This window comes from Rattus norvegicus, chromosome 17 (assembly GCF_036323735.1).
Source record: "Rattus norvegicus strain BN/NHsdMcwi chromosome 17, GRCr8, whole genome shotgun sequence".
In the NCBI taxonomy this organism is placed as follows: Eukaryota; Metazoa; Chordata; class Mammalia; order Rodentia; family Muridae; genus Rattus; species Rattus norvegicus.
In genome coordinates this window covers 28,158,823-28,186,272 of record NC_086035.1, presented here as the reverse complement: position 1 = coordinate 28,186,272, position 27,450 = coordinate 28,158,823, and the positions used below count along the sequence as shown (strand labels likewise).

The 27,450-nt window shown below is 43.7% G+C and overlaps 2 protein-coding genes across 2 annotated transcripts in view; one reads left to right on the top strand and one right to left on the bottom strand.

The window, feature by feature from the left end:
• Tpi1l2 (triosephosphate isomerase 1 like 2) overlaps positions 1-27,450 on the top strand; it is a 923,619-nt gene that overhangs the window by 44,726 nt on the left and 851,443 nt on the right. The window lies entirely within an intron of this gene.
• The window catches only part of F13a1 (coagulation factor XIII A1 chain), a 176,764-nt gene that overhangs the window by 11,688 nt on the left and 137,626 nt on the right, over positions 1-27,450 (bottom strand). Inside the window, exons 11-13 of the mRNA NM_021698.2 lie at positions 24,683-24,836; positions 17,085-17,372; positions 11,935-12,095 (exon numbers count right to left, since the gene is read on the bottom strand). Coding sequence (NP_067730.2) covers positions 11,935-12,095; positions 17,085-17,372; positions 24,683-24,836 — 603 coding nt within the window. The remainder of the gene's footprint in view (positions 1-11,934; positions 12,096-17,084; positions 17,373-24,682; positions 24,837-27,450) is intronic.

Here is a 27,450-nt window from a genome sequence, read left to right as displayed (position 1 = left end):
TAGTATAAGGTGAAATCTTAGTGCAGTTTAAAAAATTGAAGTGTTTAATGGAGTTTGTTCTTGGACAATTTTACATATGTGTAACATGTGCTCTAATAGCTATAACTCTTTGCTTAATCTCCCCTTGGCTCTTATTGTATTCCCTCTTTCTTATAAGTCCCATTTCCACAGTCACGATTTTCTGCTGTGATCTTTTTTTTTCTTGACACCTTCAGAGTTAAACAGCACATCTGTGTGACACAGATTTGAAACGGTCCACTGGGGCCTGGTGATAATTACTTGGGCACACAACTGAAGATAATCACAGCCCTTCCCATAAAATGCATCAGTAGCCAATAGTTTAGAGGAAGAAGTAGAGCACAGGTTGGACCTCCATGATCCATGACTGACTGTTGAAAGCTCCATGAATATGATGAAGTCATAACTATGTTGGCTATGCTACGTATGCCCAGAGGTCAGGAGTTCATAGCACTTCTTCTTTTAGCTCTTACGCTTTCCTCCCCCTCTTCCTTAATTACCTGAGCCTTAGAAGGGTTGATACATTAGTAGATGATATTCACAAATGAAAACTCAACTCTAACTTATTCTCAGCACCTTGAACATCCTTGCATTTTTGTGACCACTACCGTTCATCACCAAAAGAGGATTCTCTGATTAAAGCTGGAGTAACATCTGTGCTATGTGGCTTGTAGGGGGTAGAAAAGGCATCAAGATTTCTTTGTCTGCTTAGGGACTGGAATGCTATATAGGGGGATCTGTATAAAACCAAACTCATGTGAGAACAAGATGATGATGAGGATGATTAACAATGATGGTTTTATCCTAATAACAAAGGCATGGTAGGAGATGATGCACAAAAACCAGCTTGCAAGTTGCCCTGAGAGATCACAGTTCAAGCTTCTTAAAACATCAGTGCTGCTTTTGACTTGAATAACCATCCTGTGCCCAGAAAATAGTAAGTTGGGGGCATTGTTTTACAGTGGAATTTACTGGCTGCTTGAGTTTTCTATGTAACAACCTGCCATTATTGCATTTTTCTTTAGCCAGTGTATAATATATGAAGACACACAGAGATATGAGACTTTCTTATGAATGGAGATTAAGAGGAAGAACATTGCCTGGAGAAGAGGACCCTTGCTTACCGACTTTACAGCTGAGAATAAAATCTTATGGTTTTGTTTTGCTGGTTTGTGACTAAATTTATGTCTATGGGATTTAACACATTCTATCAGAAAAATAAAACTTTCAACCAATTCATCATGTTTATCTCATGTCCGCATTCCTAGGATGTGTTTAGGGGCACTGAGGGTAGGGCAAGCTAATAATGATAGACACAGAAGTAGGAATATCTAAAGGTAAGGGTTGTATGCTGGGAAGAGGTCAGTATTTTAAGCAGTGGGAACTTAAAATTACAGAGGTCTCAGCCCACTCTGGAACAGGAAGCTAGAATCCCAAATGGTAGAGTCTATAATTTGTTTCTTTTGAGCACTCAGGCTTCTTACCAAGGACCAGCTCCATTGAAAAGCATAGTTCATGCGGATTCTCACACAAAGACTGCATTTCTTTCAGTTCCAAGGCACACAGAAAAAAGATATTCATATCATAATCATCCCTTAAAGATCTTCTGAGGCAGAACCATTGGTATTGGCTTTTTTGATTTTAATGAAATAAGTATCAAGCCACTGGCCAGAATAAAATTAAGTTACTTCTATGGAAGAGCCTCAACTTAGAATTCAGGACAGGATGGCCAAGGGTGTTGGAAACTACAACACACTAGTAACCAAATGACCAACGTTACTTTGCTCTGATGTCCACAGGCTCACCAGGAGCAAGGGAGCGTTGGAGCCCCGACAAAGTTGAATATAGCTAAGGTTCAAAGAGGAGATTGGCCAGCTAATGAAACATGGGGCCATGGTTGGATGTTACTTTTGCAGCTTCTAGGGTGGTGCGATGTGAATGGATTAACCTGGTCTGAGGGCTGTAACAAAGCCAAAAGCCAACAAGGCTAGAGACCAGGTTTCCCAACCTTAGCACCAGTGGAATTTTGGACTGAATATGTCTCAGCTGAGGGGTTGTCTTGTGCTGAGAAGGTATTTACCATCATCTCTGGCTTTTGCCCACTGGATGCCAACAGCCAACAATATCCCACACATGATGACAGCTACAAATACCTAGAAATTGCCAAATATCCCTTGGGAAGCAAAGTACTTTTTTTGTCCCCAACTTCCACCTCCGAAAGCCCTGGTTACTGACACGCTGTAAGATTGGGTCTGTCACTTTTTTCGCAGGTGTTTTGACTTGGTCCCTTTGGGTGTATCATATGGTGTTCTCAGTTTAATACTCTAGTGCGTCTAATTAAAATAACTTTGAAACCCACTGGAATTTAAAAAGTAGTTTTCTCTAACTGAGATAAAGCTACATTGACACCTTTGGTAAGATTGTCTCCTATGGTGACTCCAATTCTTTCTGTGAGAAGTATTTAGGTACAACTGCCTTCACCAACATCATCACAAGGACAAGCACAAGCCTCTTAATAACAGGACCTAAGCTGTCCCCAGTCTATAGCAGATTGGGCCTGTCAATAGTCAGTCATAGATCTAGGAGGATTCATAGAGTGCTATCCCGCCTTGCTAAACTATTGGCTACTGATGGATTTGTGGGGAGGAACGGCCATTGTTTCCAAATGTATACCCAAAGATGAGCCCATCATGTTCCAGTGAATAGTTCCAAACCTATTGCCACTCAGAGTCCCTGCTTCAAACCAGTGAGTAACAAAGGAAAATAAAAAGACAGGAACATGAGGAAGGAAGGTGACAGGAGTAGGAAGGAGAGTAGAGAGGTCTGGGCGAGAGTACTTAGAATGCTTTATGTGCATTATTACGGTGTCGGAGATTTAATTAATAGCAACAACAATAATTATTACAGTAATGATATTTGAAAAGAAGGAACACTGCCAGCTGCTATTAACATTTTCTCTGCCCAGCATCGATGTATCCAGTTCCACCTAAATGTATTTGCAGGGAATTCACTCTGAACCATGAAGGCTCTCCTTTATTTTTCATGACCCATGAGCCCAGATTAAGAGCTATTCCTATGCTGCTGAGCTATTTCCTAGGAAGGTTTCTGGGTTGTGGAAAAACATATTCTTCCATCTCACTGAGGCCTGTGACAAGGAATGTTTCCTTATCTGAATTGCTGGGGATCACCAGTTTAGATATCAGAAGCTTGGAAATTTTTTTTATGATATTTGTATATACACTTTACTAGCTGACTGTCTCTAATTAAAAAAAAAATCCAAATGTGAAATACTCCAAACTCTGGAACATGTTTGCATGGCGGTCGAAGCTCAGACAGTTTTGACTTTTGGAGTTTGGGATTAGGAATGCCCAACATGTAATTGAAAGGCTGCCTGGTGTGTTTTACCTTTGCGAATGGGTATTAGATCTGATTTATGATCACAGTATAGAGTCTTCTTGGCTAAGTTCATGAGTCACACCCAGTTGCTTTGTTTCCAGTTATTATCTCTGCAGTTAGTGTCTGGGTTTGGTACATCAATACTCTCACTAGCAGGAGGCCAGAGAGCACTGGATGGTGGGGGAGGACTCTGTTTATGCTGCTGTGTGCTTGTGTTGCGACTAACAAAGGTTTGGTATCTATTCTCTTATGTTTGTCTCTAGCCCCAAAATTACAACTTCCTGCCCTTGATTCTTAAGAGGATGCTGAATCATAAAAACTCAGAAGAGCCTAAACACAATACTTAACTGTTCAATATTCAACAGTCCTTCTTAGAAAATTTCAGTGGCATTTCCTCCCTTTTTCTTAGAATAGAATAAAATACATTCATGCTATCTATTGACTTAGGTAGATATGATGGTATCTGTGAAACATAGAGCAATAGTTGTGTGGGGAAAATAGTCTGTTGAATTTATTTTCCTGTGTTCTGAACAGCTCACTCTTTTTATGCTGTGAAAACATTTCATGTCAATATTACTTTCTCTTCCCCTTTCTCGATATCTCTTCTTTCTTTCACTTCACTTCTTTTTCCTTCCTTTTCTTTCCTCCTCCTCCTCCTCCTCCTCCTCCTCTTCCTCCTCCTCCTCTTCCTCCTCCTTCTCCTCCAGCCTTAAAGGGAGGCTTTAGGGAAATCCACAGAATCCTAGAAGGCACAGCCTCATAGGTACTGGTTTAGAGAGGTATGCTTATGACAGGGACCAGAGAAAAGAGCCTGGAACATGCTGTCTTTGGAGATGACTTATGGTTTTATAGACAGCTCATGGCCCTGGTGTTTGACTGCCTTGGTGGTTTAAATGAAAAAATGTCTCCCATAGGGTCAGACATTTGAATACTCAGTCCCCAATTGGTAGTGCTTTTGGAGAGGTATAGGGGCGCAGTTTTGATAGACAAAGTACATCATTAGGGTTGGGCTTTGAGGCTTCATAGCCTCACTCCTTTTCCAGTTCACCCCCTTCTTCCTAATTGTGTTTGTACATGAGATCTCACAGCTTCCTGCTCTTACTGCCATGCTTGACTACCGCCATGATTCTCCACCATGATGGACTCTTACTCCTCTGGATGTGTAAACCCAAAGGAACTCTTCCTTCAATAGATTGTCTTTGTACTTTATCACAACAACAGAAAAGTTACTAATGCAACAAATTTTATTTAAAATATCTATTTTAAAACTCAACCCACAATATATCTTTCCAAGGTAATTGTACTCATTAATATTGATGCACTGAGTTCTGCCCTGTATGGAAGACTCTTCTTTCTCTCCTTGTTTCCCCCATCACCTCTCTCTCTCACTCTCTCACTCTCTCTCTCTCTCACACACACACACACATTGAGAGAGAGAGAGAGAGAGAGAGAGAGAGAGAGAGAGAGAGAGAGAGAGAGAACTGAAAGGAAGGAAAAGTTTGAGAAAGTGAAAACGACCTAGGTTGGCAGTTTGATTCACAGGATTTATTAGATTCACTGAACAGTCCTTATTTGAAGTGCTTTCAATCATGTCTTTCACGTATCATTGGAAATTGAATTTCTTCCCTCCTACTCACCCCACGGTCACTGCTGGAAATAATCTGTTGCTTGTTTGTAAACTGCTCACCAGCTGCAGAGCGGGTACTACTCTCCAGTAACATGAAGGCTGTCACTTACTAAATAATGCCACCAGTTTTGCCAAGATCAAGTCATGGAAAAGCCCATGTCAACAAAGATGGCAGTCCCTAGCTCAGGTGGCTTATGTTAGACTAAATTGAATTAAAATGAAGTGAAATTTGGAAAATTCTGACTTTGGTGGAGCCTGCTATGTTTTGGGGGATTAAAAAACCTCATTGTGGCTAATGTACACCACAATGACAGTGTGGATTTAAAATATCTGTCAGTGTAGAAAGTTGTATCAAGTCAGTTAATCTATATAAGAATTATAGATATCAAGTCAATTAATCTATACAAGAAGTATGGATAAACACTGAGTTTACAGATAAGGAAATGGAAGCTATATAACTTGCTTAAGTTCACACAGTAAGGAGGGAAAGGAGACATGAATGCAATTGATACTAGGTCATTTCTTAAAACTATCCTATCCTAATTCTATTTAATAACAACAACACAACAGATGACTTACACTGGCTTTTACTTAGTAATATGAGGACACTGCCCATCATTTTCTCCGCTTTGGCCATTGAATCCTTGTAGCTCTATGGGCTTGGAGAGTCATGTTGTTATTCTTACCCTCTATTCTCTTAGTATTAAAGCAAAACTTAAAAGATAACTAGAGCTAGTAAATTGGAAGAACCGAACCGGAAATAAATCTAGGTCTTTCTGACTTAAAACGTTCTCCTTGAAACACCACCCACACTGTGATCTCTGACAGATGAGATAAAAATAGCAACCCACCGAAGAATCATTTGCAGTGTTAGCTTTTCATGTTATCACTAAACCATCCTTTGAGGGCAACGGTTCTAAGTTGACCCTGAACTATATTTGAAAACACAGCTACCACCCACCCTTTTCTTTTTGACTTTACAAGGAGAGGATTTGATTCCCTCGCCAGTGTGAAATGTGACAAGGTGGCCTTGGGGCCTTGAGGTCCATTACTGGATGATAATGGGATTTTCTATTTAGGGTAAAGTTGGGGACATGCATTTTAAAAAGAGATCCAGTGGCTTATATGTCCTAGAGTTACAGGGAAGGAAGATGCGGTTGCTTATTCCAGATCCTTTCCTTTGTGTGTCGTCTTTTCTGAGATTTAGACAAAAGTAAGCAGGAAATGAACAGAGCAACCTGCACTTTGGGTGTGGCAAATGCTTGAGTTCTCTCAGGAAGGAGGAGACTGACACCGAAAGCAGTTGGTACTAGACCATTGCTTAACCATATCCTGTCCTAGCTTTGCTTAATAATAACACAGATGACTTACAGTACTTTTTCCTTTAGTAAAAAGAGGACCTGCCCATCAGTTTCTTATTTTGGGCTATTGAATCCTTGCCGCTCTCTGATGCCTCCTTTTCCTTCCTATGCAAACATCATTACACAGCTGTCCAGAGAGGTGAGACAGGAGTGCACACATCAGAGCCTTGGAGTTAACAGAGTCCAGAGTGCGCCTGCTCTGTTGACACAGTTCACACTATTTCCCTGTGATCCTCTCTGATCAATAGCCGTGGATGGGTGTCAGCACAGAAATCTGTGGCAGAAGTCCCTCATCTGGCATTCTCTGGGAGAAGATAATTTCAGAGAGAAGAGGCCTCCAACCCTCCTCCTTCCCTTGTCCTTAGAGGCCCCTCTTGAAGACCCTCTGGTGATTGACATTAGTGGAAAACCCGGGACATTAAGGCTCCTATAGGCAAATGGAAGCCTTGTCATTCCTTATCTAGACACTGTTAAGTAGTTCAGGACTCTGACTATATTCCAAATGGTTCCCCCAATTTTAATTTGCTCTCTGAGACACAGGTGTATAAGTCATGATGCTGGAGGAACAGGGCCCCAGAATTCACCTTGGCACTACACTGCCTCACTACCGAGGCATGCAGAGTCAGGCTTCTAAGATGGCCTGGGAATTTCAGCAAGAATCATAGCTACTAATGAAAGGCTTTAGTTGGAACATAACAGTATGATAATTATTGAGACAAACCATGCTAGTGTCTAGAGCCAGATGAAGTGGACACAGGGTTGAATCATGATATACCTTGTCCAGGTAAGGAAGTGTCCCTTTTTCATAGGGGGTAAAGCTCTTCATCAGGCTATGGTGCTTGGTAAGTGGGTAGACTTGTTTCTCTGAGCCTGGATGGACACAGCTGGTGTAGGTGTAAGTGCTGGATGAGATGGGGCCTTCTTTGGATATTATTCAAGGGGTTAGCAGTGACACTTCCCATGTGACTTATTCTTACCATCCCCATGGGAGCTGTGAAGCTGTTATTAGCTCGGTGCCTTTTAGGTGGGAGTGTGGGTATGGAGGCCTGCCCTGGCACTGTGCTTGTGTACTTAGCTGCCCAGTTGCTGCTGGCCAACTTGAGGATGAGAGAGTCACTAGCCCTCATTGTTGACAACCAGAGAATCCTGTTAAGTCCCTGTTCACACACTGGGTCACAGCACTTTGACAAATGTGTGTGTAGTCTGCAGACCAGCTTGCTTCCTTCTGTGGCCCCTCTCCTCCAAAAGGCAACTGCTCATTAACAATTAAAATGCTGGGAGCCTTTTCCCCGTGACTTAAAGCAGCTTTTGACAATCAACACATGGGAAGGCAGAGAAAAAAATTCCAAGTCTGCTTTTAATAAAATATACTTTTCTCATCAAAATATTTTGATAGCACAGAAAAAGAGATGTATGCTCATTAAAGTTTAATGAGTGTCTCCCCCTGCCATCTCCCATATGAGGATCACAGGCTGTGACTCATGAGTGGTGGGTGCTGGGCACAGTTAAATGGGAACAAATTTAACTCAAACCCAGTGTCTATTGCCATGGGGATGAATGGAGTCTGAGATATGCCCACTCTGATGTAAGAACCTGGCTATTGGCCCATGTGGTTTGGTGGATGGTAGCTTAGGTTCAGATGGGCAGATCCATGATCATCCCAAGATGTCTGGGTTTGCACTAAAAAGGGAGATGGGGAAGAACAGCTGGATTCTAGCTTCCAGGCAGCTCCAACCCTGGGGTCTAACCTAAGTGTCCCAGAAGGCAATGTTTTGGGGCCAAGACTTTGTATAACTTTTGGGAGGCAGAGTTGATTATGCTACAGACATGGTCACAAGTTTCCACCAAAGCCTTGTTCGTAGAGCCAATGACAAAGCTTCATCTAACACATTCTAGACTCAACTCAAAATGTCTCTACATGCTTTCCTGAGGCTATCTTTAGTCTAGCCTGGCTCCCAACCTTTACCCTAAACAAAGCTATTTCTGTGGTCTACCCTACCCTCCAACACAATTCCCAAAGCTTTCCACTGGTATCTAGATGTTTCTCCTTTTATCTTTCCTGGTAACCATTCATTTATGACAGCCTATTTATTCCCTTGGTCTAAATTCTTGATAGTTCATCAGAGCTGTGATCTCCCAACTTCACAAGCCCAAAACCTTCCTGTTCATTCTGCCACTACTCCTGCTTCCCATAAAAGTCCCCGTGTAAAGAACAATATGGCCCAGAGATCTCAGATGCACACCAAAAGAGATCTGGGAAAGAGGCTTCTGTCCTTCCTTGATCAGGTATGTCCATGAGACAGTCACTTATAGAAGCAACTCTAGCTAAGCGCCAGTGGCATGTAGCAACTGTTTCCTGTGGGTTGTCATCACTCATCCTTGGTCCAGTCAACACAAAGACGCCATGAGGTAAGAATTGCTATTGCCAATCTTGCTTCAGTAGAAAAACAGACTCTGGGAGGCTCAGTGACTTGTAGGGTTGCATGGGTGTCCTATACGGAAAAGTTTTAAATTCCCTTGGTTGCAGGGCTCATGTTTTGGTCACTAGCTATAAGATACTAACTTCTCTGGGCTTTAGTACAATGAAGGACACAGTAATACCTACCTCTCAGATAAGATGATACAAGGGCATTACTAAAATCGCAGTGCTTAATATCTCCCAGCTGCTGTCACTGCTATCAGCATGCTGGCCTCCTCCCTCCTCTTCTTGCCTGTGGAATGAAACTGGAAGGGTCTGTCTTTCTAGCCACATCTTTCATGTTTACCCTGTGCCTGGTATATCTATATCCAGCATCTGTGAGAGGTCCAGTCTGCTGTGAGCCCATCCCTGATTCAGAGGGATGGACAAAGTATTCTAGCATTTTTCCTAACGTTCAGTGAGGTGGCATGTTGTAGGTAATTTTGGACCATAGGTTTTGAACCATTGTGGGCTTTGTACTTTTAGTGTGTTTGGAATTCCTGTTTTATGCCACTTATGTGACTTAGTTCTCTGACATGTTCTCCCACATAACTGTCCAACAGAGTATTTTCTTACCATATTTCTAGCACCCTTAACAGAAGCCCCTTTCCTGCCCTCCTCATCACTTCCAGTGCATGACTGGCTTCTGAAGGATACAGTTGTATGTCTCCAGTGCCACAGGTGCCTAGTACACTATCCACAGTTTCTGAAATCTGGACCTGTCACAGCTGTGATGTCTGAGTGGCATTAAGGTGTACAGTCCCTTCCCCTGACACATCTCTTTTCCTGTTTAGATTTACTTTAACCTTGAAGTTACTGGGGTTAATGGTTAAGGCTTGTGTGATGAGTCCTCACCTATAGTTTTTCCGGACAGGCTTAGCAGTGGACAGTATCAGATCTTCTCTCTCAGGAAATGACCTTGACTCTGAGTTTCCACCAGAACCAGCATCCCTGCTTCTGACATGGAAATTAACCCAAATTGAACCCAACCAACCCTGGTTCAAGTCCTGCCCTCATCTACTAACTTGTGGAATCAGACCTCTGATTCTGCCATTTCAGTTGCTCTTAAAGAAACCTAAAAGATAGAAAAAAAATCCAAAACCTTTCTAATTAATGATATCCCAAAAGATCAAAGGTATCAGTTTCTTCTATACACTCATTTTATTATCAGTGGTGCAATTAAATTCTATTTTGTGCTGTGGTCTGAACACTTCACAGCTCGGAAAGGCTTCTCCTGAGATCTTGGCAGGGACAAGCCAATGCTTCATAATGAGGTGAACATGAGAACTGCCTCTGGTGGGAAAGGCAGAGATCTAACCATGGGCACAGGCTGTTTAACATACCCCTAAGAGCAGCCAAGATGCCTTTGCTATGTGACTGAGGGACATATTCAAGGTCTCTGACTATGGGAGAGCCAGTGTGACTCCTGCTACTGGGGTCCCTGTGCCCTGAGCTAATGAATTCATGCTCTCATGGCAATATGGCCCTCCTGGAGCAACCCAAGTGCCCTGTTTTCCTGTTTAGCATTTGTTTCTGATCTCTCTCAGACTATACATTCTCATTTGCATTCCACCTTTTAAGGCCTGTGGTGCAGACAGTGCCAATCTCAACAGGTGTATGGTAAGTGGCTGCAGTTCAAGAACAGAAGAAAGGAGATGATATGGACCTTCCTAGAGGTAGAGGCTCTGACATTCTGTTCCTCAATGGGCCCTACACATATTCAAGTTTGTGTGAGCCTCATTTTGGAGTGGTCCAAGTACCAGATTTTGAGGAGAAGTGGACAAGGCAGTTCTCATCCTGCTTCTGTAACGGGACTGCTGGGGTCGGAGACCTAGTTCTACATCTTGATGATGATGGAATCTTGCACAAGTTTTACAGCCTCTCTGCACTTCAGCTTTCTCACGTATAAAGGGGAAACATTTGTACTGCTTATCGATAGAGTGTATTGAGTGTTAGAACCTCAGTTATATATGTGATATACTTTAATAGCAGCTGCCAGGGTCCAGTATATAAGCAAGCAGGAAAGTCATATTGAATGCCACACAAAAGCCATTAGCTTAAAAAGTGGTTCATAAGAAACAAGGCTCATTTCTCACTCCTGCCCTGTGTTCTGTCTCTGGGGCTACTTGGCTTACTTGGTTACTTTAGGATACTTCGTGTTAGGAAGATTTATATGAACCCCTCAGTCTCTCAAGAGATGAATGCTCTCCAGACACCAGGGAAGCTCGCTAAGGCCACATCCAGATGGCATAAAATAACACTCTCCTAGGTGACCACTGGATGTTTGGCTTCTAGTGCTTGGAAGGTGTCTTGATAAGCTATCTACTGATGCTACCAGAAGTCAGTCTTGGTGCTGAGAAGCAGGTAACCCATCCCCCAAGCTTTCTTTTACCAACCCCCCTTCTCCGAGCAATTTGAGAAGAAATACCCTGTACTACCTGGACAATTAACTCTGTGCTCACTAACGCCGTGAACCAAGTAGGAAAAACAAGCCATGGTAACAGAAGCCAGAAAATTTGTCATCTTGGTGAGTGGGGAAGACCGTGAACAAGAAAAAGCAGGAAGGAACTTCCTGAAGACTGGGAATCCTCTATATTTTCATGTGGCTGGTGCTTATAACGGCATATGTATATTCGGCTATTGCTCTCCAGCTGTATACTTCAGCTTGCACATCCTACTGAATACAGTCACACCCCAGTGAATGACATTACTGCCCCCGATGCAGAAGGGACAGTGTAGGCAGTTTGCAAGCCTGACCCACTTTATTCTAAAGACACAGAGAGTTCTGAGTCTCTGTCTCTATCCCACATCTTTATCTTCCTCCACAAGTGTGTTTATACCACAGGTTATATTTATATCTGCCGTCACATCTATATATTTAAATAAGGAGAGAAGAGGAGTGTTACATGTTCGAGACTATATATAGAATGGCTTGCTTCTTTCAAAGAACAGGAGGATCCTAGCTCTATTATGTCTTTTGGACACCCCTTTTCCCAGACACACATATACACAGTCTGGCTACCTGACTAAGCCCTTTGCCCTCCTTTCTTGTCTGAGATATGATGTTCACTGACCTTGATGGTGACCTTGGGGATAGTCAGCACTATGGACTTCTGCTTGGCCAGGACGACCCTGGTCTCGTTGATGCGTGCAGTGACGAAGAAGTGCAGGAGGCCCTGTTCCAGAAGGTAGCTCATATACTCGCCTGCTCTGATCAGCACCTCCTTTTTCTCTACTGGAGGGAGGAAAAACCAACAAGGCTGACATCAAGACCTGGACAAGATGGCATATGGCTTACTTTTCCTCTCCCATCTGCCCCACGTTAGTACACAAGTCATTAGGAACACAGCAAAAGTTAGATACAAAAGTCAATCAGGGATGAGCTCTCCTGTCTGGTGAGCGAGGAAAGCATACATTGGAAATGTAAGTCAGTGAGGTCTTACTGCAAAAGGAGTTGTCAGACTTTCCAAGCATTGTTTTCATTGCTGTAAAATGGGAAGCATAAACAGAGATATTAAAGGTAGAGCCTAGGAACTTCAATCATGGGGACTTCGATCTGGGCCAAGGCAATCCCAAGATGGCGGAAAAGGAGCATAGAGCTTTCTCTCTCCTCTTTATGATTGGGAAGACCTCTGTGTTGAAACCCTACTGTAAGCTTTCAGAGTAGAGGACAAGCCCTGCAGAATGGCATGGGGGCTGGGAGTAGTCTCACTACCCTTTCAATCTCCACTGGGGCTGAGAATGCACAGTTGTATCTGTAGCCTGGGTCCATTTGCTCTGTGGCTCCATTTCCCATAGCCTGGGATTGTAGAGCCCAAGGGGCAGTTCTGCAGGCTGAGCCCAGGTAGGTATGTCCTTAGAGACAGTGCATTTTACCCCCTGATGTTACCAAGGATAGTAATAAACAGTGGTTTTCTTCTGGTTTTTCTTGGGGGAGTTTGACTACTGGGTTTCCTTAGGGTAGCAAGATTTGTCCATCTCCTTTTGACCCATCTTTGTAGAGGCTCTTATCACCACTTATAGTCTCAGCCTCAGGGCTCCCTTCTTCTTGGAGGCAGCCCATTCTCTCAATCATGGCCCAGAAGAAATGGGGCTGTGCATTCAGGCCCCAGAGAGCAGTGCTCCTGAAATAGTCCATTACATAAGTGCCATGTTTTGCCACCGCACAAGAAATTGTTCTAGATAAAGTTTATTAAACGCGGCAAGAGAAGGAGGAATAGATTTTCACTGTATGAGTGGTGGAGATGGGAGGCTGCCAACATCATTTATGGTGTCTGGGGAAAGCCAAGGGAGACACAGGCTGGAGCTGCCTCATCTCTTCCAAAAAGCAAAGAAACTAAATTTAGCCAAGTGACAATGACAACACCTTTGAAGGTACTGAGTGGTTGAAGTTATTCAAATCTCCCAAGCTGACTCTAGCCCACACACTCCCTTTAATCACCAATCTGAAAAGTCTGCTTCCCATTCTCCTTAGAAAATTTTATTTGCAACAGAGGCACTGAAGGATGCTTGATTAGGGTTAGAAGTGTGTGATTTTGCAAAAGACTAGGATTTAATTTAGATTGCAACATGCGTTACATTGCGTGCAATTGACGCCACATTAATTAGTAAATTAGCAAAAGAACAATGAAGTTCTAATTCTCTTGACGTTATCTTGGACAAGGCCTCGGTGGTGTAACTGATGGAGCTGTATTAAAATTGACTTGGACTTAGGTTTGATCCCTACATGAATGACTTAGTAGAGAAATACATTACATCACTCTAATCCATTAACTCATATAAAGTTATCCCCCTATTTTTAATTTTTGCAGGGCAAAACATTTATTTTGGCTTATGATTTGAGGGCATTACAGTCCACAATGGTGGGGAAGGCCCAGAAGCAAGCCTGAGGCTGTAGTGTCTGGTTGTGCTGCTTCTGCAGCCAGGGAATGGCTTGAGTCCATCCTTTAATTTGGTTAAGGAGTCAAGGAAGATTGAAAGAGTGCATGTGAGGTTAGAAAGGGGGCTGTACTCTATTTCTGGTGTAGAGAGATGTGATGATTATAGACAATTCCACACAAGGCCCCTGTTCACACCCATTGGTTCAATGTTCCTGCCCAGTGGGGATCTAGGCTCTGTAACCTTCGTGTTTTTAATCATGTTAACCCAGCCTGAGTTTTCCACTATGTTGGAAGGTAACAGGAGTGCCAAGGCATTTCACCACTGTCATTCATGGAGTTTCCTCCACTCCTTCCTCTTCTGTACACAGCCAATCAAGAGGACTCTTCAGAACATGTGCAAATAGGACTTGCTCTTAGCACTGTCAGCAGGACCACCACATTCCAGCCGGATGATTGTTACAGCATCCTAACTGGTCTCCAAGCTCCATCCCTGCTTCTTCGAGTCCCTTCACAACACAGCCAGTGCAATCTTTCTTACGTTTTAATTTAGAAAATTATCACTGCGTGTGGGTCCAGGCATATGAGTGGAGACCGGAAGACAAGTTACAGGAGTTGGTTCTCTTCTTCCACTACGTGGAGGATGGAACTCAGCTGGCTAGGCTTGGTGGCAGGGAATAAAGCTAAAGTTTGTACGAGGGACAATACTCATTCTGTGAGTTAAGCCCATCACTTTTCATTGGCTGCTTTTGTTCCTGTTTGAGCCTGGTTTTGTTATTGTACCCGAATGACAGAGGCTTGGAAATTTATAAAGAGAATAGATTTAGTTGTCTCATAATATTAGTGGTTGGAGCATCCAAACAGCATGGTGCTGGCATAATAGGAAAGGAACTGGGTATGTTCACAAGGGACCATGCTTGCAAAACAGTCCTCTTTTATAATAAGCTGCTCTCCCAGGAACTGACTCACTTCACAGACCAGTACCAACCCGTCCAAGGTCAATTAGGATCACATATCCTAGTCATTTTCCACAAGGCTCTGCCTCTTAAAGGCTCCTCCTTCTCCCATCATCAGTTATCACACTGATAACAAGAATGGTTCTTCATCCTCTGTGTCTCATTGTGCACATTAGATGTCCTATGATACCAATGGGATTCTTCTGGCTGGAATAACCTTTGTCAGGTCTCTGTTCCACAATACCCTATTAGAGAGATTTATTTTGTGGTTGTAATGCCTGCAAGGCTAACAGGCCTCTCCCTCTTAGTCTATTTTGTATTTTTTTCTATTACACATATAACCAGATAATACACCTGCTAGCTTGCTTGCTTCTTCATTGCCTGCTTCCCCTGTAAGACCAGAAACTCTGCAAAGATGTGCACTCCCCTGTGTCCAGCCTATGCTAGAACCTGGGTGCTCCAGTTTGCTTTCTGTTGCTGTGTTAAAATATCATGGCCAAAAATAACTTAGGGGGGAAAGGGATATTTGGCTACAGTGGAGAGAAGACAGGGTTGGAGCTCAAGGTAGGACCCTGGAGGCAGGGATGGAGGCAGAGAGCGAGGACAAGGACTGATTGCTGGCTTGCTTCCTTTGCTTGTGAGCCATCTTTGTTATATAGTCTAGTCATGGGTGGTACCACCTACTATGGGCTGGGCCCTTCTACATCGATTAGCAACCAAGAAAATGCCCCCACAGTCATGCTTACAGGCCAAATTGATGTAAACAATTCCTTTGTTAAGGTTTCCTCTTTCCAGGTATGCCTATCAATATTAGCCATGACATTGGCCTGACAGGGAACAATTCTGTAGTGTAGGTGATATTGCTCCCATATACAAATGAGGGTGAGAACCCAGATCGCTGAGGCAACCTGCCCCAGGACATACCCCTAGGGGTGAAACAGTCATGTCTTACATTCAGACTTGTCTAATTCCCAGAATAAATGTGTTCGCCTGTTCCCAGGAAGCATGGGCGCTGTTTGCCCTTTAGTCCTTCCTTCATGCTGACTACTCTTTTTGGTGAGAATACTTTTCTCTCCCTTGGAATTAAAAAAAAAACTCCAAATCTAGTTTCCAAAGAAAATGCCATGGTGATTTCTTGACTGCTAACTACATCATTGAAGCTAGAAATACTTGCCTCTTTCAATTTATTTTTCTTGGAATCCAAATTTTTAGGAATAGTTTTTCATTTTCTCTGGGAACACATCTCTGGTTCTTCTGGGGCTAGGGAGCTCAGGAACAACAGAGATGTGGGATTGGCTCGTTGCTGGGGTTGGGCCTGCTTGCTTGTCTCTGCTTTAGGAACAGTATTGCTTTGGTACCCCCTTTCTTCTTTTATTCAGGACCATGTGTTGGGTCCAGAGACACAGTGCCCCAAATTGTCAACTACTTTCCAGTTTTCTCTGACTCAGAGCTCTGCTTATAGAAGTTCTCTCTGTTAATTTTTTTGTGTGTGTGCCCAACTTAGGGCTGAATATCGAGTCCACCTAATACTCTCAGAAAAAATGAGAACTTTCAAAATTGCCATCCCCAGTGTATGCTGCAGCATGCTAGTCCTGCCTTGCTTCAAGATCCCAAATTCTTATGGCAATGAAAGGCTCAGATATTTGTATGGGAAGCAGGGAGAATAAATAGGAAAGAGAACCTACTAGGGATACCTCTGAGCAGACTTTGAGATGGCACCTAATATCTCTTAGGCTTCCTCTTCCTGTGGTCCTCCCTGGATCAGGCTGATCAGCCATATAAAACAGTTTTGAGGGAGGCAGATCTGGGGGTGGCTCATTGTATCAACCCCTAGCCACAGCATTGGACTAGAGTTTAGATCTCTAGTGTCTATGTTAGAGCTGGTCAGCCATGGAGACTGCCTGTAAGTGCAAGCAGAGATGGGATCACTAGTGGAAACTAGGTAAATAGGCTAGGTAGAATTGGTGAGATTCAGGTTTAGCGGGAGACTCTGCCTTAATATATAAGGTACAGAGGAATCACAGAAGTTGCCTGAGGTTGACATAGCCTGTGTAGCAAGTTCAGATCTCAAATGCGGATGTTGTTTCAGGAGTTATGATGGTGCCTAAAGCTTGGGATGCTGGAGCTCTGCGTTCATAGGCCACACTAAATATAAAGAGATGAGTTTCCATTTAATTTTCCAACTCTTGGTATTCTAGGCTTAGAAGATTTCAGCATTTATTTCTGTTCATAAGCCACAAAGATAAGAAGATTGGGTATTTTCTAGAACTGACCCCTCAATGTGGCCTCTAACACTGAGATCTGGTGAGAACCAGAGCATTGACAGTATTGACAGTGAGACACAGAGTCAGGCAACAAGTCCTAGAGAGACCCACACATTAGTTAGCTTACAGGACAAGGGATCCAGCGTCACTTCAAAGGACTCTGTCTTGAACTCTTTCTTGGATACCCCAGTGTAGAAGGTGATGTTGCCGGAAAGATAGGCCAGGATGGTGTACAGATTGGAGCTATTGTTCTGGAAGGTGATAGTCACTCTGAAGTCTTTTCCCAGCACAGCATTTTCCACATCAAAGTTCATGTCCACATCAGATCTGGATTTGACCACGCCTTCAGTATTGAGGGTCTTCTTGGCTCCATACATCAGGGCAGTTTCAAGGGCTAGTCTCTCTTCTTCTTGGCCTAAAAGAGATCCACAGATAATGACAGGGAAAGGGAACGCACTCCATGGGGATGACATTGACCCAAAATGCTCTATGCACCACCCTTGTTGACTCATGGTCTCTGAAAGCCAGTTAACCACTCTCTCATAGAAAAGTAGGTATAACCACTGTCTCGGGTTATGTTCTGCAAACCAAGTTATCAGATAGGCAATGGCCTCCAAGGCTGTCAGGATACTTGGTGTCCAGGCATGGTATATCTGTTTGGAAGGCTACTTAGGGGTTTGCACCAATGGGCCAATCAATCTCTTGGGCCATTATTTCTGGGTTTGGCAGGTGCCAAATTGCTTCCCTCTCTGAGTCACTGTCAGAAAGTTAGAATTTAGGGTCATCGGAGCAATGATTTAGGAGATAGTGGCCACTTGCTGTGCCACCTCCTATCATGGATGTTTCTACCTGCTATGGACTTTTCTGCACCCAAATATGATGTGCCCTTTCAATCTGTCTCCTATTTAATTTCTTCCATTTTCTCTTTCTTGAGATGACTTTCAGGCTAGACTTGGTCCTTCTATGCCCTTCTATACCTTCTGCAGTGCCCATCAACCTTAAAACCTTAGGCTCATCAACTTCAAGGCACTAGGCTCTGGTCAACTGGTCTTCCCCTTCCCAAGGACTCCTGGGTCGATCCATGGAGGAAGCTTGATTCAACCTGCTGAAGGTTAATAACTTTCCTGAGCTCATGAAGGTACTGAGCCCTACAACTTTATTATCTCAAAATCTTCCAGTTGCCTCTCATTGAGGACAAGGATTTGGGGCAGCACGGCTGGAATGTTGCTTTGCCCTAATACAGTATGAAACTTAGGTATGGTTTGAGCAAAATGTCTTATGGTCAGTTTCTGGAGGGATAGTAGTGGGAATAGAGAGGCAAGAGAGAGAAAGGGTCTGCTCTAGGGAGGAAGAAGGAGAGATAGTGGGGAAGGAAAGGGAGGAAGAGGAGGCAAGCAGGTGGTGTGCTTCTATGATTTTTGCACTTGGGAGTCTGATGCAGGAAGATAGTTCAAGGACAGCCTGAGCTACCTAGTGACATCTGCCTTAAAAATCCAAGGGCTGGGAGTACAGCTTAGTGTATGAGCACTTGTTAGCATGAACAAGGTACTATTCCATACACACTTTTCAAACACAGACTCTCTCTCTCTCTCTCTCTCTCTCTCTCTCTCTCTCCCTCCCTCCCTCCCTCCCTCCCTCTCTCTCTCTCTCTCTCTCTCTCTCTTTCTCTCTCTCTCTCTCTCTCACTTTTAAGAGTGAGCAAGAGAGAGGGTGGCAGAGACGCAGAGAGGGAACATACCAGCAATGAGAAAGGGAGAAGAGCAAAGACAGAGACGGACACACAGAGAAAAATAGGATGAGCAGGGGAGGAAGCAGGAAACAGAGTCCTAAATGTAGCCTCAAATGGGGCTGTGCTCAGACTCTGACTACATGACAAGCTGTAGAATACCTCCAAAGCTTGGATAAGATACTTGACTCCAGGGGCAGGCTGTTGAAAGCACAAAAGATGGGAGGCCCCTTCTCTATCCTGAGCACCTCTCCCTATAACTTCTTTTATGGTGTAGGACAGAGATGACAGATTTTGATCTTTGGCTTATGAAAGTTAGGCATGAGAATGGCTGGGTGCGGGGAAATCACTTTAAGATAAGAATGTTGGCTCTTCTAAGTCTGCTAATTTAAAGATGTTATCTTCTTCTATACTAAAATTAAGTCAGATAATTAATAACTGAATTCAATAGTGGTGAGGAGGATAATGGATGCTATAAACTATCACTGAATGCTAATTCCGTGGCAGGCCATGGGATGCGTGCTTGCTTGCAACAGCCCTGCTAAGCCTCATAACAAACACAGGCTAGACACTGCAAATACCACCAGTGATATAAGGGTCTGTACATTACAGGACTGTGTACACACACACACACACACACACACACACACACACACACACACACTATAAACTTCTCAGTGAAGACTACAAGAACATGCCAGAAACAATGGGTCTAGAACCAGAATTGGCTCAGACATATGTTTATGAAGCCAATAGAGGAAGACAGGAAGCGAAGGAAGGAGGGAGAGCCCAGCCTCGAAAGTTCAGCAAACTACTTTAGCAGCGATCAACTGGCAAACAGGTCCATGAAAAAGAGAACATTAACAATTATCACTTTGGATGAGGTCCAAGTATGCATTTAGCCAAAGCACAGGAAGTCTGTTGGAGCAGCAAACAAAGAACCAGAGAGGGGCTGCGTGAGGAGAGAGGAGCTGAGGTGGCCTAGGTGTGAGAAAGGGGCAAAGCGAGGCTTATGCTCTGAGCTACCTGAGAGGCTGGTCTGACAGTGCAGACTTCATCCTCCTCCTGTCCTTTAGGGGAGCAGTTTCGGGACAGCAGGCCATCCAGGCAGGAGAGAATAGCAAGGTTTTTCATGGCCCAAGAGAGTTGTCCCTGCTTTGCAGCGGTTATTGTGAGTGCTCTGGTCTCCCAGCACCAGTAAAAAGTTATCTAGAGCCGGACTTTGATTTCTGCGATGCCTCTGTGTTCTGAAGACGCAGGGTCAACATCACCTTCCTGGAAACTGTGGTGTTAAATAGTCCCTTCATGTTGGATTGTCTTGGACATAGTCTCAACACCCTCTCCCCCGAGGTTCTCATTACTTTGAGAATGTGGCCCTAGATCCCAATCCTCACACCAATGAATTTCCAGTGTTCTTTCCCTTTCCTCAGAACAGTACTTGCCCAGTGCTACGCTACCTCTCTCAGGAGAGCAGGGATCCCATCTGTCTTGTCACCTTTCTATCACTAGGACTCAGTACCTGCAGGCACTGAGGACCTGGAGGAGGGAGGCTTGCAGATATGCTAATTTCAGTACAAGGCAGAACTTTTGTCTCTATAACTGCAGTAGAGTGCACTCAGCTGACCCATGAGATCACAGCCCTGTGACCACTGCTTTGTCCATGTCACAACTTTGGATTCGTGGACACAGACATTGGGGTGGACAGTACTAAGAGAGAGTCCTTCCCTCATTGATATTGAGGGATAAGTGAAGAGCTATCATAATATAGATTGGTAGATCACAGGTGTCAGGACATTGTCATGTAGAACCTGGAGACATGAGATAGGAAACACCCTTAGACTGCCTGGGTGGCACAAGAGCCCTCTTTGCAGCACAGTGGGTAAAGACAGGGTGGCATGCAAGAGGTTGGCTACTCAGGGACTCTGATCGCTGCTCACCTGGCTGTTGTGTGTGGCATTGTGCATGATCAGGCAGTATAGCAAGAAGACTACAAAGTCAGCTAGTGAAGCTTTCTGGGCCATTCCTGGATCATTCTGAAGGTCCAGGAAGACAGTAGGCTATTTTCTCTGCTTTAATGGTCTCAGACTTACATGTCAAAGAGTACCACTTTCGTGGCGAGAGAGGTTTACACGGAGGAGGGGGTTGTAAGCTCGGCTAACTTTCCAGGCAAAAACATAGTCTGAAATACTCCACACACTAGGGTAGCAATGATAGCATTGCTATTAGAAGGTGATGCTATCTCATACTGGACCTTCATCATCATCCTTCAGGCTCTATATTAAGGTTTTGTACACAAGATGCTGTTTTACTCTCATAGTCTGGTTATGGAACCAGAGAGAGGTGCTTGAGGGCTGTTTTAGGTGGCGCAAGTAGAGGATTTACTACCTAATTCTGTGGTAACTAAATGTGAGTGCATAGTGGTTGTCTTCAATGGGGTAGGAAGCAAAGAATGAATGGGCAGGGAAGGGAGTGGAATGGAGGAAGAGGGAGTAGAATTTGAAACCCTTTGGCTTCAGGCTTTTGTGTCATACATAAGGCCTGGGTGAGATGCCGATTTGGGTGAAAGACAACCACAGCTATCCAGGAAGAACATAAATTTGGTAGGCATGGAGCCCACAGAGGGCATTTGGAAGGGAGTGGAGAAAGGTAAGCCTAGTGAGTGCTTCAATAAACACAACAGGGGTTAGGTGTGGTGGAGACCAGAGTTCTGTCAGAGATAGAAGAGAAGAAAGTCATGAAAGGGCCGAATATCGTCAGGAAGTAACCGGGATGGTAACCGGGTAACCGGGATGGTACCTGCACACGCTGATCTCACATGATGCTATGTGGCTAAGAGTGGCTTCAAGGGTGTTCTGTGTGCAGATAGGATCCAGAGGGGAGGAAGGAACAGACTACATATAATTCCCACCCACTTCCCAGGTCTCTCAAGACGTCCATGGCAGATGTGGAAGAGGCACATGTACTAAGTGATACAATGTTGCAAGTGGTTTTGTTAGGAGAAATAATCTGAATATAGATTAACATAAATCTGATTGCTTTTTAGAGGGAGGGAGGAAAGGAGAGATGAAGAGAAGAGAAGAGAAGAGAGAGAGAGAGAGAGAGAGAGAGAGAGAGAGAGAGAGAGAGAGAGAAGCAATAGCGGAGTAATGGATGGAGTAAAGAGGGAATGTGTCCATCATAAAAAAAGGACATATCGCCTCAGAACATTTCCAGAATTCTAGTTTACAGAGCTGTTAACATTTCTTAATCTTATAGTTTGAAAAAAAAAGTTAAAACTGATCTTGAGTTTTAGTTGAAGTAAAAAATAACCTCTCCACAATCTAACCGTTCATCAGTCCATCCCTGCATCCTGCATACTTTCTTTTCTGTCTAATTCATCTTCACAGTTTAGTGTCCATCTTTGGTATATGTGGATCCGGAGAAGTTCCAAAAGATGCCCCCTGAGATCCAGTTAGCCAGGAGCAGTTACTGCTGCCATTTATCGTATACTTGGAGCAGACATCAATAATCAATCCCTTTCCCCACTACGTGACGATGGAGGCCCCAGAGTCTCAGAATAGCACTCCACTGGGCTGTTTACTCAGTGGGAATGTGGTGTATGTGTGTTATCTTTGATCAAGAGATGAGTACGCCACTTGGGATCAAACCTTAGCCTAGAAGGTGGTCGAAATGCCTCTCACAACTAACCACATGAATTAGGAGTTCTAGTTGGTTCAAAACACCTACCACGCTTTCCCTGAGTCTCAGCTTCTTGCTAAAGGGTAGCATCAGTAGCCTTCCTGAACAATGTGTTTTAACATTTATGTATCACAGGCTAAACCTCAGCTTCTCTTTCATAGGTGCGTGCCTTCCTCTCTTAATGGCTAATCCTGCCCCGTTCCTATTTGACCTCCACAGTCACCTCTGGGGCTGACAGTTAATGGTAGCTGGGCTCCGGTGTGTGTTTTCATGTCTTTCCAGTATCGTTCACTGCTGCCCCTCTCTAACTTCTGATCCCAAGGCTAAGCACTGCTCACAGGGATGTGAGCTCGCCTCTCAGCCACCACTCATTCACTACAATCTCATCAGTAGAAAAGAGAAACAGTTCATACCACCATTCTGCATTACCGACTTCCCCAAAGAACGCTTTCCCCAGCACCACCCAAAATTCTTATTTATTCTTTGGACAGGAGTTTTGGTGGTGCCGGCACTCAAACAAGACAGATGCTCTCCTATTGAGCCCAGACTTGGGGTTTCAGGCACATTGCATACCATAGGTGCCAACTCAGTGTGTTGCATATGTGGATACCGCATGACATTATGGCATTCATGGGGTCAGTTTATCAGAACGGGACCAAGTGAATTGTTCTGTCCATTCTGCTCAGACATCGACATGGTACATGACTTGTGTCCTCAGTATTGTGACATTTCGGGGCCCTTTCTGGTTGGGTGTCCTCTGTACCTGAGTCATCTGTCCACCCCATGTCATAATGGTACCTCCCTTCTGGCATGACAAGGACTGGTCTCTGCTTTCCTTCACAGGAAGTGCACAGCAGGGCTGTGGTGTCCCCAGCCCCATGCAGGGTGCCTGTGCTGTGGGATTAAAAACAGTCTGCTGTGGACCCAGCTCTTCCCCCATCCTCTAAGGATTTCCCTTTTGCTTTCCAATTTCTTTCTTTGCATCTCTGTAAGCGAAGGCATCGCCGTGCTTGCTTGGTTTTATTGTGTTTATATCATTTTTAACTTTCCTTCTAGAGAAAAGTCAAAACACCGAGGCGGGAGAGACATCCTTTGGTGTGTTTCTATTGTGCAGCGGATGACTACCAAATACAGAGACTGAACCATTTCAGAAAAACAGGAAAAATTCACGAGTTGAGATGAGACAAATTCTAAACTTCAACACTGCACACCTGTCTCGGTTCAGCAGGCTTTGTCTTTCTAATGCAAATCACCTTTGTAAATAAGGGCAAGAAGGCGGAATACAACATTTAAAATAAACCCTGCACACATTAGCACTTCAGGATTGCCAATGAATATTTAGTATATGCTAATGAGTCATAATTTTTACTCATTCACTAAAATAAATGCCATTCTTATGAATCTCTGGAGACGGACCATTTCCAAAAGATATTGTGTCTTTCTGCACTCAAGACAGCTAGCATCCCCACCCAGCTGGCAGTGGGTATTCTAAGCTAGAAGGGGTAATGAGGTCTGAGGTATCCTAAACTTCTGGATCTGTTTCACATTTCCTGCCTTTGACTATGGTTCTGCTTCCTGAAACCCTATTTTGATTTTTTAAATGAGTCCCCCCCCACTCTTTATTTCTTTGGACTCTTTTGATAGGACCCAGTGTTTTTCTGTTCCACAGCCTTCTCTTAAAATGATCATACTTTTTGTGTGGGGACAGAAACTGTGTCCTGTTCACTGTTAGGATCATGAGGACAGCACTGTTTCAAATGTAACTGGACACAATAGTACCATTTGAAAAGGACCCTACAATAAAAGTTACCAACCCCTCATCATAACATTTGAAATTGAAACTAACTTTCAATATAATTTTCCTAAATTAATAAGATTTCACTATCTTATCCATCTACCCTATATATCAGAAGGTTTCCATGACAACCCACTTGAACAATGTGTTAAAAATAATTCATACTCAGCAAATGTGAGATAGTCGCTGAAATTTCTATTATTTAGCTAAGTTGATCTAACGCGGATATTGTGTTCTAATGGGATTCCTTAAAATTAAGGCTCATGTAAGCAAGAATGCATTCTAGATAGTCTACTGAAAGAGAACTAGAAACAAACTTCACAAGCCACGGGAAAGGGAAGTTTGTTCAAAACAAGCAAGCAAAATAATGAAGAACTGTGGGTGTTCATTGCTTGGGAGAGTTTATGTTTCTGCCCTTAATGTCAGATGCTGCTGGTGCAAGGCATTCTGTGGAACATATTTCATCTTGACACTGAGAAAGTACTAAGAGGAATTGGGAAAATACATCTAAGTTGTAGCAAATTACCTTCCTGAAATTTGTAAGTATCCGTGATATCCTGCATCCCATCTCCTCCAATTTCTTTGGTCACAATTAGCTTCCCGATGTGGGTGGCATCCACGTTCTCTACCACGTGGGTGCCATCTTTCTTAGCTGTGATGTAAACAAGATCACTGTTGACCTGGGAACAGGAGAGGAGAACATTAACGACCGCCAAAGGTTTTGGTTTCTAATTGCAATACTTAACAATCGCTAAAGCATGCAATTAACACGGACGTTCATCAGTGGGTGAGTAGGTACAAATGTGGTATACATAGACAAGGATACTCTTTAGTCATAAAAGGCACAAACCCTGTCATTTGTAGCAGGGCAGGTCCAGCTGGAAGGCATAATGCTAAGTGAAATAAGCCCGATACAGAACTGCAAATTCTACACATTCTCACTTATTTCTGGGGACAGAAACATTGACTTTGAAGAAGAGAAGAATGGAACAGGGTTACTAGAGTCAAGGAAGGGAAGGGGACTGCATGAAAAAGTTCAGTCAGTGGCACCAAAATTCAGTTGGAGGGAAGAAACTCCTCCTGGGTTTTCTATGGCTCTGGTTAATACAGTCTGTGATACGTATCAGAATGTCGAGAAGAGTATAAAGTTCCTAACACGTAAACTGATAGAAGACCAGGGATTATTGCCATCATTTGTGACCAAGCATTGCCATCTCAAACCACACACAGATGCACAAACACCGTGGCTTGGTTAGGAAAAAGCGAAACGAAAAACAAAGCAAATGTCTCATCTCCGAAATCTTTAATGTTCTGTGTTGTAGACATCCAGAGTGTAGAATTGCTGTGTTCCCTTCTTCAGCAATAGTGAAGCCACTGGACAAGCTCCTTTTAAAAACATTCTGGGGCTAGAGAGATGGTTCTTCCCGTAAAAGTATGTGGCATTAAACCTGACCACCTGAGTTTGAGGACAGAATCAAATCCACAGAGTTCTCCGATGGCCATATACATGCCATGGCATGCACGTGCCTCATCTCTCTCTCTTTCACGCATGCACAGACAGACAGACAGATGGACAGACACACACACACACATCAATAATAATAAAGATGCTTTAAAACTTATGAAGGGGAATCCACTTTGGATCAGTTATGACTCAAGGGAGAACATCTGAGGCAGGCCCATTATCAGTGAACCTTTCTTTCTTCTTTTCCTTTCTCTTCCTGTTAAATCCAACCCTGTTTGGGGAAACTGGAAGTATTCTGCTCATTCCTTGCCTTTCTGGACCTTGCTAAGCCAGTGAAGGCCGTGCAGCCTACTTGTACAAGGGGGGAAAGTCAGCTGCATGGATCCTAACCTAACTGCTACGAAAGGGAAGAGGGACAGAGGAGAACCTGATCCCCCTCTTTCTTAGGTGTCTTCATTGGGAGTGACAATGCTTGGAGCTGCTGTCTACCTGGGACAGAAAAACTTGGTCAGCCATGAGATACTGCCACAGAGGCCAGAGGCTTGCAGGCTCCAGAAGCCATTCAAAGGGAAGAATCTTGGACTGCCAACTTTAGGACTTCTTATAAAAGAAAAAAAAGCCTGTCAGTTTCAGTCACATTAATGGTGTCAAAATTAAAATATGTTTGTAGCAAAACATATTTTAGTTAGATTATATAATTAAACCATCTAGGAGGAATTCAGACAATTGCTGGTCATTCAGCATCTAAATGAGGCTGTTTGTAGAAATTTGAGATGGTGCCTTGGGATGAAGCAGAACCCACTCTCTTCCAAGGTTCCATGTTCCTGTTGTGCTTTCTAGAGGCAGTTAGGTCTGCCCGGAAGGTGATTGCTCTGGACACTACTGTGGGCATATTCTCCCCGTTTTGGAGTTCTATGTATTATCAGGGGATCAGGTAGGAAACAGCAACACTGCCAACGGTCATTGGTATATGCCTTTCCAGCTCTCTCCCAGCTCAGCTCCTGTTCCTTTAAGTGAGATAATAAAAGTGCCTTCCTCACAGGATTACTGGCAGAATTAAATGAAATAAATGCACGTGTACTACTTGCCATAGTGCCTGGCATAGAGGTAACACTCAGTAAATGTTATCGATAATTATGTATTATTTAATAGCTTTCTCAGATAGCGTCCAAAGTGCCAGAGCCCTAATGTTGAGCAAAATAGATCTGGTCCTTCCATTATAGGAGTTGACACAGTGGGAGGGGAGATTTTGGGAGTCGGTATCACCTAGGGGAACTTCCAAAACAAGTAGATGTCTGATTAAGGAGGCTTGGGTGGGGTTCTAAATATATTATATTTTAAAAATGCTCTCAGATGACTCTAATGAGTACTCTAATGGATGAGAACTTCTGGAACACAGTACTGTGCACACAGTGATAGGATAACTCCAAGATTCTTTGTTGGTGCATGGACTAGTGCGGAGGTAGGCAGAGTAACAGGTAGAAATGTGCAAGGTGCATAGGAGTCAATGAGCTGAAGAAGGAGGGAAGGAAGGAGGGAAATCGGCAGGTGCAAGGCCTCTGAACGTCCAGAGAGATGCTGAAGTAGTGGTGGAGAACCTGGGCTCTGATGCTGGGTGTGGACCGGCAGGAAGCCCTGTTAATCACTGTGATTTTCAGGTCTGGTTTCTGTAACATGAAAATCTATCACTCCCGCCTTGCTAGGAATCCTTTTGTGCAGAGTGAGATAAGATCTATGTGAACAGGACTTAAAAACTTCCTAATTGACTTAAACGGGCATGGTCACTATGGGCTAACGGCGGGAACACGATGATGAACTTCTAACTTTAA